Source organism: Macrotis lagotis, chromosome 3 (assembly GCF_037893015.1).
Source record: "Macrotis lagotis isolate mMagLag1 chromosome 3, bilby.v1.9.chrom.fasta, whole genome shotgun sequence".
Taxonomy (NCBI): Eukaryota; Metazoa; Chordata; class Mammalia; order Peramelemorphia; family Peramelidae; genus Macrotis; species Macrotis lagotis.
Genome location: NC_133660.1, coordinates 285930202 through 285943988, shown reverse-complemented (window position 1 = coordinate 285943988; position 13787 = coordinate 285930202). Strand labels below are relative to the sequence as shown.

The 13787-nt window shown below is 58.0% G+C and overlaps 2 protein-coding genes across 3 annotated transcripts; both read left to right on the top strand.

Annotated features, from left to right (window-relative positions):
• POLR2G (RNA polymerase II subunit G) lies at positions 1–2689 on the top strand. The gene is made up of 8 exons (XM_074227648.1): positions 1–108; positions 200–309; positions 1350–1509; positions 1634–1684; positions 1762–1827; positions 1981–2052; positions 2228–2261; positions 2430–2689. Exons 1-8 carry the CDS (start codon positions 97–99, stop codon positions 2441–2443), a joined length of 519 nt encoding a protein of 172 aa, XP_074083749.1. The 5' UTR covers positions 1–96; the 3' UTR covers positions 2444–2689.
• Positions 2690–6131: 3442 nt separating this feature from the next.
• On the top strand, positions 6132–13757 carry TAF6L (TATA-box binding protein associated factor 6 like). Of its 2 annotated transcripts, XM_074231269.1 has the most exons (11): positions 6132–6223; positions 6744–6929; positions 7018–7104; positions 7814–7964; positions 8089–8139; positions 10819–10913; positions 11834–11908; positions 12254–12474; positions 12550–12682; positions 12748–12876; positions 13047–13757. In XM_074231269.1, the coding sequence occupies exons 2-11, from the start codon at positions 6783–6785 to the stop codon at positions 13731–13733; spliced, it is 1776 nt and encodes a 591-aa protein (XP_074087370.1). In that variant the 5' UTR covers positions 6132–6223; positions 6744–6782; the 3' UTR covers positions 13734–13757. The 2 variants fall into 2 exon arrangements, with proteins under 2 accessions (XP_074087370.1, XP_074087369.1); XM_074231268.1 differs by having other exon boundaries at positions 6179–6929.
• Positions 13758–13787: the final 30 nt, after the last annotated feature.

The following is a 13787-nucleotide window of genomic DNA, read 5'->3' as shown; positions in this document are numbered from 1 at the left end:
GAGGCTTGTTCCCCCGGAAGCGCCGTGACTTCCGGGCGGGCCCGCGGATTCCCGGCGGCGGAGGCGGTTCCTTCGCGCCCTCCGGTCCGGGAGACGATGTTTTACCACGTGAGCGCCGCGGGGTGGGGGCGGGGAGGCGGGCGGGGCCGGGGTCGGGCCTGGGGCCCGGGGCCCCGGTCCCACCGCCCGGTCCCCGCAGATCTCCCTGGAGCACGAGATCCTCCTGCACCCGCGCTACTTCGGGCCCAACCTGCTCAACACCGTCAAGCAGAAGCTGTTCACCGAGGTGGAGGGCACGTGCACGGGCAAGTGAGTGAGGGGCGCCCCGGGGCCGCCCCGGGCTGGCGAGCCGAGCTCGGATCCCCCCGGGCGCGGGCCACGCCGACTCTGGGGAGGTCCTGGGGGGCGCAAGCGGTGATGGCGACCTCGGACCCTGCTGCAGCCCCTAAAGCTCGCCAGAGGCTTCTGCAGCAGGGGCGTTGGGTGGGAGACACCCCGGCCGGACCCCCCACACTTGGTGGGCGCTCGGGCCCCTGGCTCTGACGGGGGCTGGCCCCGGAGGCCGGGGCGCATCCAGACCCCTCCCGCCTCCATCCGCCGCATCCCTTAGCTGCTGCTTAGACAGTAATTAGTCATTGGAGGTGGGATTCGAACCCAGGCTTCTCCTGCTCCCAGGACAGATCAGAGCAATATACTAGAATAGAAGGGTGGGCCACCTTTCTCCCCAAATGGATTGGGGGCCCCTTGAGGCCAGGTATTGAGCGGCTCCCCCAACTCAAGGCCTCGGCCAAGGTAGAACCTGGGAAACTCTTGGAGAACTTCAGCAGGGTGCCTTCTCCAGCCCTCCGAATCGGGTCTTGTCCTTCACTCAGTTCCCTTGTTTTGGGAGCAGGACGCCGAGCCCGAGGCCTGGCCCCTCTCCCCAGGGTCCACCCTGAGGCACTGGGGTAAAAGGGGGATGGCTGCCACCCAGCTTCCATCCTGTTCCCGGTCATTCGTCCTCTCCGTGCTTATCCAGTGGGACTTTTCTGCTTCTGGTTCACCTAGACTGTTCTGCTTATTCCCTTTTTATGTGTTTAAAGTAACACCAACCAAATAGAACAGTGATTACTACCTTATAAGATCACTTTATGATCCAGACTCACCTCTGTGTTGTCTGGGTTCTGATGCTTTTTGGAGTTCTAGAGTCCAAGGGCTTTGACAGGCTTTGACCCCCTCCGGCTTTGAATCCACCAGTTACCTGGCCCCCATCCTCCCAGTCTGTTCCCTCATCTGTACAATGAGGGTATTGGATTGCTTCTCGCCTCTCTCCCTGCCAGCTGGGCTTGTCTTTCCTTCCTTCCCTCCAGGTATGGTTTTGTGATTGCTGTCACCACCATTGACAACATTGGGGCCGGGGTAATCCAACCTGGTCGAGGATTCGTGCTGTATCCCGTCAAATATAAAGCTATCGTCTTCCGTCCCTTCAAGGGGGAGGTTGTGGACGCTGTTGTCACACAGGTCAACAAGGTGAGCCCTTTAGAAGAGCGGGGGAGGAATGCGCATGGCAGGGGCTGGAGGATTGTGGGCGCAGAGTGGGTGAGACATCAGGGGGACTGCTGGTGACTTTCATTTTTGCCTTTCCTTGCTGCAGGTGGGACTCTTCACAGAGATTGGACCCATGTCTTGCTTCATTTCTCGCCATGTGAGTAGGTACCTTGGGTAGGGTGAGGAGAAAGCCTCAGTTTGACTACCATCCACCCACTGATGTTTCTTTTTCAGTCCATTCCCTCTGAGATGGAATTTGATCCCAACTCTAACCCTCCATGCTACAAAACAGTGGATGAGGTGAGAAGGTGGAAAGGGAGGGAGGAGGAGGTGATGAGAGGGATCCTGATTTGCAGGGGACTCTGAGCTAAAACACCATTCCCCCTCTCCCCCTCTCCCCCCACGTACACAAACCTGAACGATTCAGAAATATCTGTCCCTCTCCCTCCCCAGGACATTGTGATTCAGCAGGATGATGAAATCCGCCTCAAGATTGTGGGAACACGAGTGGATAAGAACGATATAGTGAGTCGTTTCCTCCTGGGCTCGTCCTGAGTGACCCAGCCCATGGAGCTTGGCCCATCTTTGCTGGAAAGGGAGGCCTTCCTGGGGCACCCTGAAGAAAGGTGGGTGGGTGGGGATGTCTGTGGGGCTGAGCCTTGGATCCATCTGATCTTGTTCCTTTTCTTCTCAATTCTAGTTTGCTATTGGCTCCCTGATGGATGACTACCTGGGTAAGGCCCTTGTTCTGCTGCTGTTGGTTTGGGGGCAGGCATCAGATGGGCAGTATGATCTGCTTGGATGGGGCCCAGCAGGGCTCCTCTGGTGCCATGGGAAGCTTGGAGCTTCATGGCTTTTTGTGGAGGATTTGTGATTTTGTTTCTCTGTGCCATTTATCACAGGTCTTGTGAGCTGAGTGGAGAGGCCTCTTCCTTGTTTAATGCTGACTTTCAGCGAGGTGGACAGGCCTCAGAGTGCCCCCCAGGCTGGACCCTGGTGTTCTTTGGAAGGCCTCAGGGAGGAAGGTTCTTTGTCTCTGAGAGACTGCCGGCCTTTTCTGATTGTTTTCAGATGGCTGTTCTCCTCTAACTTGGATAAAGACTCTTGGAGCACCCTAGAGCCTGGGTGGGAATGGGCCTTAATAAATGTCACATGATATCCATTTTCTCTGTGCTTGTTCTCTGATGCTATCCCCTCCCCCCAACTCTCTCTTGGGTTGGAAACCCAAGTAACTAGGGGCAGCTGAAATGAATCTGGGCTTCAGTATCTTTATCTGTAAAAGGGGCAGACCGGAGTAGATGAACTCCTAATTCGGACACTTAATGAACCAGAAGGGAACCAGCTCTTAGAAAGAGCCAGGAGTCCCAAGCTGTGCCAGTGGAGAGGATGGATTACAGATGATGATGTATAACCAGACACACTGGTTGGAGAGCTGCACTCTGTGGTGTCCATGAGAGCAGCGCTACAAATGCTTCCAAGGCTGACTTGGATGAAATCCGCAGGCGACAGAGCCAGAAGAGGCAGACTCGGTATCCAGTGATACCTTGGCATGCCTGACTGGGATTAAACCTAATGAAATCGACTTCAGTGGTGGTAAATACAAGAGTCAGCTTTATAAGCTGGGGGAAGCATGAACAGGCAGCTCTGAAGATGATCTGGGGGTCCTGGTGACTGAATTAAAGCTGAGGTAGACAGGAAGCTTGTGGTTGATCCTCAGTCTTCTGTGTCAGATATCATTACCAGCCTCCTTCCCTAGGTGGGAAGCCAGATCTTGAGTTTTCGATCTCCTCAGCCTTCAATCTCTAGGCCATCTTCCATCTCCCCTCCCCAAAGTAACATCCCAGCTTCATGCCACCTGCCCAGTCTCCCAGCTGGGATGTGAAGGTCCAAGGAAAACTCTCCTTCAGCCTCTGGCCTCCCACCTGATCACAGGGATCCCATCCCAGTGATTCTGACCAGATCATCCTCCAAATCCCAGGCCACACTGCCTCCCCCACCAGATTCCTCCTTGCTCTCAATCTTCCCCAAGGCTTCATCCTGCTTGTACCCATAGATGTGATCTCTGAGACATCTTGGGAGTGATCAGGAGAATTTCTGCATTCCTCATTCTGAAATGAGTTAAACAAACTGCTACTTGATTACTGGCACCTCTGGCCTGCTCTGTTACAGGCCATTCTCAGCTTAGACCAGCTCAGGGAAATTCTGTTAACACTGCCTTGTATCAGTGAGTCCCTTTCCGCTGTTCCTGGTGATACTCATTTTGTCCTAAATGTAAGCCCTGCTTATTCATTCCTCCTTTTCCCACTTGTAAACTACTAAATGAAGCGGAGCCTCAACTGGACAAATGTTTATTATTGGGGGCTTGCTAGACAGAAAACAAAGAGTTCGATTCTATGGCTTTCTATGGTACACTACCACATCGTGAGCTATGCTGATTGTGCATACTGAGAAAAATATATTGTTGTGACATCTGCTCACCAGTCCTGAGAAAGGCCTCCCTTTTAGAGACCTTGAATTGACAACAACCACCTGGGTATTCTGTTTCTCCTCCGGGAGGATCCCACAAGGACAGGCAAAGAGGGACAGGCCCCACATGATAACACTCTTAACCCTTTGTTTCCCAAATGAGCCTTTGTTACCCCAGAATACCCTGATATAATCCTCTTTACTTAGTTTGCCCAGGATCTTCCACATTACCCAGTCCATACACCATCCCCTGAACCACTATATAAATCCAAGCTTTTCTCCCTGCTAGCTGCTTATCCATTAGAGGTAGAGCCCACCATGCAATAACCTTAAAACCTGTCAAATAAAACTTATCTGTCCCATAGGGGCAGCTAGGTGGTGAAGTGGGTTAGATTACTGGCCTTGGATCCAGGAGAATGGGAGTTTGAATCTAGCCTCAGACACTTGCCACTTACTAGCTGCGTGACCCTGGGCAAATCACTTCAGCCTGACTGCCTCACACCTCCAGTCATCCTGATCCATATCTGGCTGCTGGACCCAGATGCTTCTGGAGGAGAAAGTGAGGCTGGTGACTTAGCACAGCCCCCCTTCACTGAAATCCAATTCATGTGCTTGTCACAGCATCACCTCCCTGATGCCTTGGTCTTTGAAAATGAAGGGAAAACATCTGTCCCCTATCACCCTGAGTCTTTGTGAGATTCCTTCACATTCTAGCTTAGTACCGGTACCCCAAACTGCTTCATTATCACATTCTATAGTCACTCTTCTAAACTTTCTATTCCCAGACCAGCCCTCTGTACCCCTCCTCTTTGCCACTCTTCCCCCAAGCTCCTTTACCTCTTGATTGAGAAACCAGAAATCAATTGCTAGAAACTTTTTTTCCTTATTTCATACCCAAAAGACTCTCTGTGGTTTTTTTCCCTCACTCTCTCCCGTTGTGATAGTGTCTAATGATGCCATCTGTTCCCATCATCTCTGGGATCTGGACTCTCCCAACATGCCTTCCTCCCTCATGCTCAGGCTCTCCTGCACTGGCTCCTTCCCTGCTGCCTACAGCCGTGCCAGCCTCCTTAAGCTGTCTTCACTTAGGCTGGACTCATTTCTTGTCCCATCTCTCTTCCGCTCCTGGCTAAACTTCTAGAAAAAGTCTCCACCCTCTGGCAAGTTCATTTACTGAAGACTGCCGCACTTTTTAGGCTAGGCAATGGGTCAAGGCATTCGCCCAGGGCCACGCGGCTGGGCCCATGAAGCCTCTGGGGTCGGATTTGAACCCAGGTCCTCCTGGCTCCGGGGCTCCAGCCCCTGCGCCACCGGCCCCGTGACGCACCACGTTCCGTGGCTTTCAAGGCTGGGGAGGGGGCTCGGCTCCCAGTTCACTCACATTCAGCCGGAGCCCCCCAGCCTCCCTTCTCCACTTCGGTCCCCCCCCCCCGGCTCCTAGGCCGCAGCGAGTCACGGGGGGGGGGGGGTCGGGTGCCGACCCGGAAGTGATCGCCTCGCTTCTCTCCCCCCTCCCACCCGTTCTCCACTCAGGCCCAGGGAAGTTTCCTTAAGGCCGGGCCGGGATGGGCCCACCCCAGCGGGACCTCCACTCGGCCCTGCGGGGCTGTTGGCCAGTTAGAGACGGGCCTGGGCCTGCGGTGGGGGAGAGGGAGGAAAGGGGGGGCGGGCTCTGGTTTGACTGCGGGGCGGTAAAAAGAGGGGGTGCAGAAGGCCCGCCCTGGGCCGACCGGAATACACCCCCCGGGTCCCTTTAAGGGCTGGCGTCACGTGACGCCCCGGCAACATGGCTCCTCCCGCAGTCGTCCCCACGTGACGCCAGGCCTGGGCGGGGCTCCGGAGAGCCGCCCGGGGATTGGCCGGGGGCGAGGGAGGGCGGGGCCAGCCTCCTGCGAGGGAACTGAGACTGGGCACGGGAGCCGGAGCCGCCGGAGCCCCCCGCGCCCTCGCCCCCCCGCGCCCTCGACCCCCGCTCCCCCCGCGCCCCCCGCGCCCCCCGCGCCCCCCGCGCCCCCCGCGCCCGCGCCGCCCGCGCCCTCGCCCCCCTCGGGTAAGTTCCGCGCGGCTCGCTCCCGCCTTCAGCGCGGGGCTTCCGAGCTTCTTCGGGCCCGGGGTCTCACCACCTCGCCCTCCCCTCCGCCGGGGGCCCCGGCTGTGGCAAGCCTGCCCTCGCCTGGCCCCGCCCCCTGACCCCGAGGTCAGAGGTTGCGACTCGGCGCCGAAGCCTCTCGTAGGTCCAGTTTTGGAGGGGGAACCTAGAGGTCGACCCTCCCCGCCTTTTATTTTACAGATGAGGAAACTGAGGCCCGGAGGGGGGGCCCGGAGAGAGTCGAACTCGGGCCCGGGCCGGACTGGGGGGCAGCTCCTGGGGTCTCCTCCTCCTTGGCAGCCCCCTGCCCCAGGGCAGTCGGGAGGATCTGAGTTCAGGCGCGCGGAGAGGAGTGAGGAGGGCCCTTGGCCTTGGTCTCTGCTGCTCTGAGGCCCAAAGGGCACCGTGCTGTACCCCCAGGCCGCCTGGGGGCCCTTCTGCAGCAGGAGGTCGCTCCTGGGGGCCCCGCAGCCTTCAAGGGCCCTGCAAATCCTGGTCACTTGTGTTCTGTGGGGAAGAGGCCCGACCAGCTTCTCCCTCTGGCGCCGCCCCCAGTGCCAGGGCACCAGTAATGAAGGGGTGAGCAGGTGCCAGGACCCCCCATCCCACCGGGCCCATGGGCTCCAGAGCCCCTCCCCACCCCGATGTTCTCTCCTTCCAGACTGGGAGGCCCTCGTGGCCGCCCCAGCACCCTGGGGCCATGTCGGAGCGAGAGGAGCGGCGCTTTGTGGAAATCCCCAGGGAGTCTGTCCGGCTCATGGCCGAAAGTGCCGGGCTGGAGCTGAGCGACGAGGTGGCCGCGCTTCTGGCCGAGGACGTCTGCTACAGGCTTCGGGAGGCCACCCAGGTACGGCCCAGCGGGAGCAGGGAGGCCCCCTGCCCTGTTTCCCCTTGTATTCTCCCCCTGCTGACACCTGCCTTCCCACTGACCTCAGAACAGCTCCCAGTTCATGAAGCACACCAAACGTCGCAAACTGACGGTGGAAGATTTCAACCGGGCCCTGAGGTGGAGCAACGTAGAGGTGAGATCTGGGGCAGGCTCCACGTCCATCCCTCAGCTGTCAAAGGGCAGGACCATGTGTGTGGAGTCTTAACATGGCATAGAAATGGGAATGATTCTTTTTACCATTATGGAATGGTCAAGGAAAACTTCGTGGAAAAGCTAGGCCTTGAAGGGAGGCTAGAAATTGGGGAGGAAGCCTTTTCAGGTGGGCAGATCACTGTGGCCAATGGCTTTGCCTGTAGTTGGTGCTCATGAAACACCTAATATGGTAGAAGTAGTTTGCGAGGTAAGGAATGAATGAGGAGAGACTCATCTGAAGTGTTGATGTGTCCAGAAGGGAAGTGCAGCCTTGACTGCCACACCCAGCTTATCCCCAGTTATGTTCCCATGACTCTCTAAGAACCCAAAATTTGCCCCAGAACTCTTTGCTTCCGTTCCCAAGGACTGTGGTGTCTCTGGATCTTCCTGCCCCTGGCCCTCTCTTCAGGAACAGTTCCCCTCCGGGCGGCTAGGTGGTGCAGTGGATAGAGTCCCAGCCCTGGAGTTAGGAGTACCCCAGTTCAAATCCAGCCTCAGACACTTAATAATTTACCTGTGTGGCCTTGGGCAAGCCACTTAACTTCATTTGCCTTGCAAAAAAAAAAAGGAACAGTTCCCCTCCCAGAATCATCTTTCTCGATGTCAATTTAAAGTTTCCAGAACATATAGCCTTGCCCTCCCATTCCTAGGCAGTTTGTGGCTATGGTTCCCAGGAGACCCTGCCCCTGCGTTCTGCCAGGGAAGGCGACCTCTACTTCCCTGAAGACCGAGAGGTGAACCTGGTGGAGCTGGCGCTGGCCACCAATATTCCCAAGGGCTGCCCTGAGACAGCTGTGAGAGGTAGGAGACCCCCAGGGCTGGCCCAAAGGGAGGAGGGGGACCAGAGGGTTGGGGTTTCCTCAACTCAGGGTGGAGAGGCCATGAACAGAGTGAATCTGACCTGCCTTCTCTGGTCTTTCTCTAGTTCATGTTTCCTATCTGGATGGTAAAGGGAATGTGGAGCCTCAAGGATCAGGTAAATGATGAGAAATGACAAGAACACATTTTGTTCTTTTGAACACTTTAAAATATTTTCACTTAATCAACTACAAGCCCCCCTTCTCATTCTTTCACACTTGCCCCCCCCACCTGTGAGCACAAGAAATGCAAGCCCATGACCTACACATGAAGGTGATCAGAAGACTGGCTGTACCCTGCTTCCTTCCCCATGCCTCACCTCGGCCTTTACTTCCCCCGTCCCCTGGGGGGCGGTCGCCAAGGCTAGTCAGAGGCTGCAGTGGGGTTCTTTCGGTCTCCACTCTGTTACTTGTTGAGCCATTCCCCAAGAGAGGGATGTGTGTGATGGCCTATCTGCATTCTTCCCTCTTTATCGCTACCACCCCCACCTTGTGTGTGTCTACTGCCTCTCCCCTCTGCAAGTTGCTGCTGATTGTGAGATCTTTTCCCTTAGGCTTCCTTTCCCTTCCCCTGCCAAACTTCCACTGAGGGGACCTCTTATCCCCTCTCTTTTTAGAAGCCCAATAAGACCTATCAGAGCCATTCTTGGGCCTTGATTCCTTGGATGCCCTTCCTGACCTCTAAGGTTTCTCTTCTCTCCTACTTTTGAGCTTCAGAGTTTTTATGACTGTGGTCCCTTTTTCATGTGATAGATGGGGAAGAGATCAGGAGACTTTAGAACTGTGCCTGTCTTCTCTCCACCATCTTGGCCTGAAGTTGACTGTGGTCCCTTTTGGAGGAGGGCAGGGAAGAGTCTCCCCAGGAACAAAGCAGGATGGCAGACAGCAATGGTGCTTCAGGTGCCCATAGGCCCCCACCTCTCTGCAAAGAAAAACAGGGAGACAGGTGTCATCAAAAATCCCCTGATCCTCGCAGAGTCACCCCCCTTCACCAAGAGCATTTTCTTAGATCTAGGAGGTCATTTCCCACAATTGCAGACTGTTCCCTTGTAGCCTGATGGGGAAGAACATTCATTTTTCTAAAAGTTTCTCCCTCCCCTTGCCTTGATATAGCAAATTATCTGATACAGGATACAGGCACAGTGATGTCATATTTTTAGCTTAGTCATGTGTCATCTGAGCATGCCACCTCTGCCTATTATCTTAAGTCATGGATAAAAATGTCCCAGGGCCTAGGACTGACCACAGATTTCTGGGGCACTCCTCTCACTGCCCACCATGGCCTTGAACCTAAGTGTTTTTTTTCTTTCTGCAAGGCAGTGGGGTTAAATGGCTTGCCCAAGGCCACACAGCTGGGTAATTTTTAAGTGTCTGAGGCTGGATTTGAACTCAGGTCGTCCTGACTCCAGGGCCAGTGCTTTATCCACTGTGCCACTTAGCTGCCCCCTAAATGTTCTTTGAGTTCATTCAGTCATCATCTAACCCCACCCTCTCCATCTTCTAACCTAGTAAACATTGATTAATGGCCTCCTAAGCACTAAGTACTGAGCATACACAGAAAGGCCCTCCCCTCCAGGAGCTTCCAATCTAATCTTAACAGAAGGAGGGGATTTTACCAAGTGCTGTTCTTGAGGGGTGCCCTGGTTCTTGGTGAGTTCCACTTCCCTTTTTCAGGTACCCCAGAAATATTTTCATCTGCCAAATGATGGGGGCCTTGCTCCCCAATTCCTTCCCATGCCTTCAGCTGCACGAGAGCCATCTTTATTGTCTGGGCAAAGGTCCATCTCTTTGGCAGAGGAGCAGCCCTGTCTCTTCCTACTGTCCTGACCCTTCTCTAAGCTTTTCCTTCCTTCCTTTCCCTATTTCCTTTCCCCTAAGAATAGAATTGGGTCGATGCCACCTTTCATGCTCTTGGAAGAGAGATGATGGACCTGAGGGATAGAAGGAGCCTGAGATTTTCAGACATGACCAATGTGATTTTAGGCTTTTATTTTGATTGGGGAGGAGTGTTAAGAGATGTTAGAAAAGAAAGAGGAAGCCACAGACAATTCTACAGCCACAGAAAAGAGTGTGTGGCAGTTTAGGGGAGCCTGGTTCCATTGTGTTCACTGTAATGTATGTTCTTTAAACTAAGGTGTACAGGCTGGATACCTTTACATACAATTCCTCCGATACAGCAAACTGATCCCTTTTTATCCATTGTTGGCTCCCATAACAGCTTTGACTCCTGAGCGGGGCTCTGTTCCCTGGCCCTCCTTCCATTTATGTACTTCACATGCAAGTTAACTGGGCAGTTTCTGGGCATACCTGGCAGTCTCTTTGGGCAGCTCCCATCTTCCTCAGGAGAATAATTTTTCTTTGTCTCAGACATTTCTTTCTCGAGCATCGTTTTTCCTTCCTGGTGGCGTTTTCTTTATAACCGCCTGCCTCTCTTTTCCTGAGCCTCCTGTGGCAGCGGTCCCATCCTTCTGTCACAAACCTCTAGGGGCCTTTCTCCAGAGGGTCTGAGCAGCCCTAGGCCAGCAAACCCTCCCTCCCTGTTTGTGGAACTCAGATCCAGCATAGAAGGTCTCCAGCTTTTGAAATATGATGTTCTAATTAAGGCAGGTCAGGAAGTCATTCACTGAGAATGATCAGGTGACTCCAGCAGAGGTCAGCATGAGTCCATGATGGTACCAGCCTCTCCTTGTTTATCCCCACTTTCTGTGGTTTACAAGACCCAGCATAGATAGGCTCTCAGCAACATGGAAGGGTCCTTTGTTCATCATTCTGTTTTTTTACTGTCCATTCCTTTGCAGTGCCCAGTGCTGTCTCCTCGCTGACGGATGACCTGCTCAAGTACTACCAGCAAGTGACCCGTGCCGTGCTGGGGGATGACCCACAGCTCATGAAGGTCCAGACTGCCAGATCTCTGGGGTTTCCTTTAAGAAGTCCAGCCTGGGGCCTGTGGACCAGCCAAGCTGAGCCCAGACCAGGATGGATGATAGACTGGAGTGGACGTTTTGGAATATCCTCTGGGGTTTATTTTGCCCTCACCCTTCCCTGTGGCCTTCCTCTATTTTGGGATGGGAGAGGATCAGGGTCTACCTCCTTGAGGGCTCCCAGTTAAGCATTCTCCATTCACACCCCAGGTCTTCTGGCCTAAGTCTTGTCCTCTCATCATTCCCAAGATTCCCTTTCTTTGCCTCCCAGCCTTGTGGAGTGAGCCATCATCACTCAGATATGATCTAGGGTTCTTACTGAAGCAGGAAAACAAGGGCCCTTCCTTGCTCCTGCTCCAGGGGTCCTAGCTTTCTGGACCTTGAGTCCAATTTGTTCTGTGGTGCCTTCATCTGGATTGAGGCTAACACTACCAAGGAGGAGCCCTAGTGTGAAAAGCCCCCCGGGGGGAGCATGTGCTGGCTCCCCTTTGGTGAGCTTGCTTCTACAGCCCCTCCCCTACAACAACCTGTTGAGATGGAGGCTTGGGTCTGGGGCCTGCTAGGGGCTTCAGCTCTGGTGGGGCCTGATTGGAGGAGGGCATGACGGCCTCCAGAGCCAGTTAGGACTTTCTCTTTATCTGTGACTATGTTCAGAGTCTCCCCTCCCCTCACTCCTCCCCCACCCCCCCCAACATGGGCCCCCTTTCCTCTGAAAAGGGATGAATGCCCACCCTAGCTCTGTGGCCCTGGACCTCAGCTTTGTTATGAGTACAGTGAAGCCCCTGGGAGCCTACAGGTCCCCAGGGCTGGAGGGCTCCACGGGGACCCTGCTGCCCCAGGTGGGAGGTTGTGGGCCCAGAGGACTCACGGTCACCATCTCCTGTTCTTCCAGGTGGCGCTTCAGGACCTTCAGACCAACTCCAAGATTGCCGCCTTGCTGCCCTACTTTGTCTATGTCGTCAGTGGGGTCAGTGATGGAGGGGGGAGGGCCGTGGGGGGGGGCGGGGGCCAGGGATGATTGCTGCAGCATCTAGGAGAGGGTGGGCAGGAGGGAAGCCAACAAGACTGGAAGCGCGTTGCTCAAGGGCAGAGCCCTCCCTCTCACTTTGCATCCATATAGCAGGCCCCTATCTTGTGACTTGGAGGGGGGAGTTGGCTTTCACGTGGCGCCTCTGCCAAAAGCGCCCCCCCCCCCCCCGTGGCCATCTCTGGACCCGTGGGGCTGCCCTGGTGTCCAGGGGGCCCCGCCCGGACCCCGGGGCCTGTGGAAAGGGCGGAGCTCGGGCCCACCTGCTGCTGCCCCCGCGCCCAGGTGAAGTCGGTGAGCCACGACCTGGAGCAGCTGCACCGCCTGCTGCAGGTGGCCCGCAGCCTCCTGCGCAACCCGCACCTGTGCCTGGGCCCGTACGTGCGCTCGCTGGTGGGCAGCGTGCTCTACTGCGTGCTCGAGCCGCTGGCCGCCTCCATCAACCCGCTCAATGACCACTGGACCCTGCGCGACGGCGCGGCGCTGCTGCTCAGCCACATCTTCTGGTAGGGCCCGCGGCGGGGCGCGGGGGGGGGGGCTCCCCGGGGACCCCGGCCCACGGCCTGCCCTGCCCCCCGCAGGATCCACGGGGACCTGGTGAGCGGCCTGGCCCAGCAGATCCTGCTGTCGCTGCAGAAGGTGCTGGCGGACCCGGTGCGGCCGCTGTGCTCCCACTACGGCGCCGTGGTGGGGCTGCACGCCCTGGGCTGGAAGGTGAGGGGGCGCCTCCGGGGGGGGCGGCGGGGCCCGGGCTGCCCTCACCGCCCCCTCCCCCGCAGGCCGTGGAGCGGGTGCTGTACCCCCACCTGTCCACCTACTGGGCCAACCTGCAGGCCGTGCTGGACGACTACTCGGTGTCCAACGCGCAGGTGAAGGCGGACGGCCACAAGGTGTACGGGGCCATCCTGGTGAGCGCGCGGGGGCGCGGCGGGGGGCACGGAGGGGGCACGGCGGGGGCGCGGCGGGGGCACCGCGCGGGGCACGGAGGGGGCACGTCGGGGGCGCGGCGGGGGGCACGGAGGGGGCACGGCGGGGGCACGGAGGGGGCACCGCGCGCTCACTCCCCCCCCCCCCGCAGGTGGCCGTGGAGCGGCTGCTCAAGATGAAGGCGCGGGCGGCCGAGCCGGGCCGGGGCCGGGGCCGGGGCGGCCGGCGGCCCGAGGACCCGGCCTGGAGCGGGCCGCTGCCCGAGGCGGGCGCCGCGGAGCCGGGCTGCGGCCCGGGGGCGCCGGCGCGGCTCGGAGCCACCTACCGCGAGCTGTACGCCTTCTTCGGGGACAGCCTGGCCACGCGCTTCGGCACCGGGCAGCCGGCGGCGGCGGCGGCGCGGCCCGCGGGCGCCAAGAAGGAGCCGGCGGCGGCGGCCGACGCGGTGCGCAAGATGCCGCAGCTGACGGCCAGCGCCACCGTGAGCCCGCGCGCCGAGGAGAGCCCGCGCGGCCCGGCGCCCGCCGAGAGCCGCCCGCTGCCGCGCCTGCACCGGCCGCGCGGGGCCCCGCGCCCCCAGGCCCCGGCCGCCGGCGCCCGCGACGTGTTCCAGAAGAGCCGCTTCGCGCCGCGCGGCGCCCCGCACTTCCGCTTCCTCATCGCGGGCCGCCAGGCGGGGCGCCGCTGCCGGGGCCGCCTCTTCCAGACGGCCTTCCCGCCGCCGCCCGGCCCCAGCCCGGCCTCCCGCTACGCGCAGAAGCTGCCCATGATCGGCCGCACGGCCCGGCCGGCGCGCCGCTGGCTGCTGTCGGACTACTCGCTGTACCTGCCGCTGTGACGGGGGGGCGGGGCGGGGAATAAAGGAGCCGGCTGTGACGTGTGCTGTGCGACG

What these genes read in the sequence shown, in the direction of transcription:
- TAF6L (XM_074231268.1), top strand. Translation starts at nt 6,699, where the DNA reads ATGGGCTCCAGAGCCCCTCCCCACCCCGATGTTCTCTCCTTCCAGACT. An exon ending in CCCTGAGACAGCTGTGAGAG is followed by an intron (nt 7,965 to 8,088) that starts GTAGGAGACCCC and finishes GTCTTTCTCTAG; the next exon opens with TTCATGTTTCCTATCTGGAT. An exon ending in TGCACGCCCTGGGCTGGAAG is followed by an intron (nt 12,683 to 12,747) that starts GTGAGGGGGCGC and finishes CCTCCCCCGCAG; the next exon opens with GCCGTGGAGCGGGTGCTGTA.
- POLR2G (XM_074227648.1), top strand. An exon ending in GAGGGCACGTGCACGGGCAA is followed by an intron (nt 310 to 1,349) that starts GTGAGTGAGGGG and finishes CCTTCCCTCCAG; the next exon opens with GTATGGTTTTGTGATTGCTG. An exon ending in GAGTGGATAAGAACGATATA is followed by an intron (nt 2,053 to 2,227) that starts GTGAGTCGTTTC and finishes TCTCAATTCTAG; the next exon opens with TTTGCTATTGGCTCCCTGAT.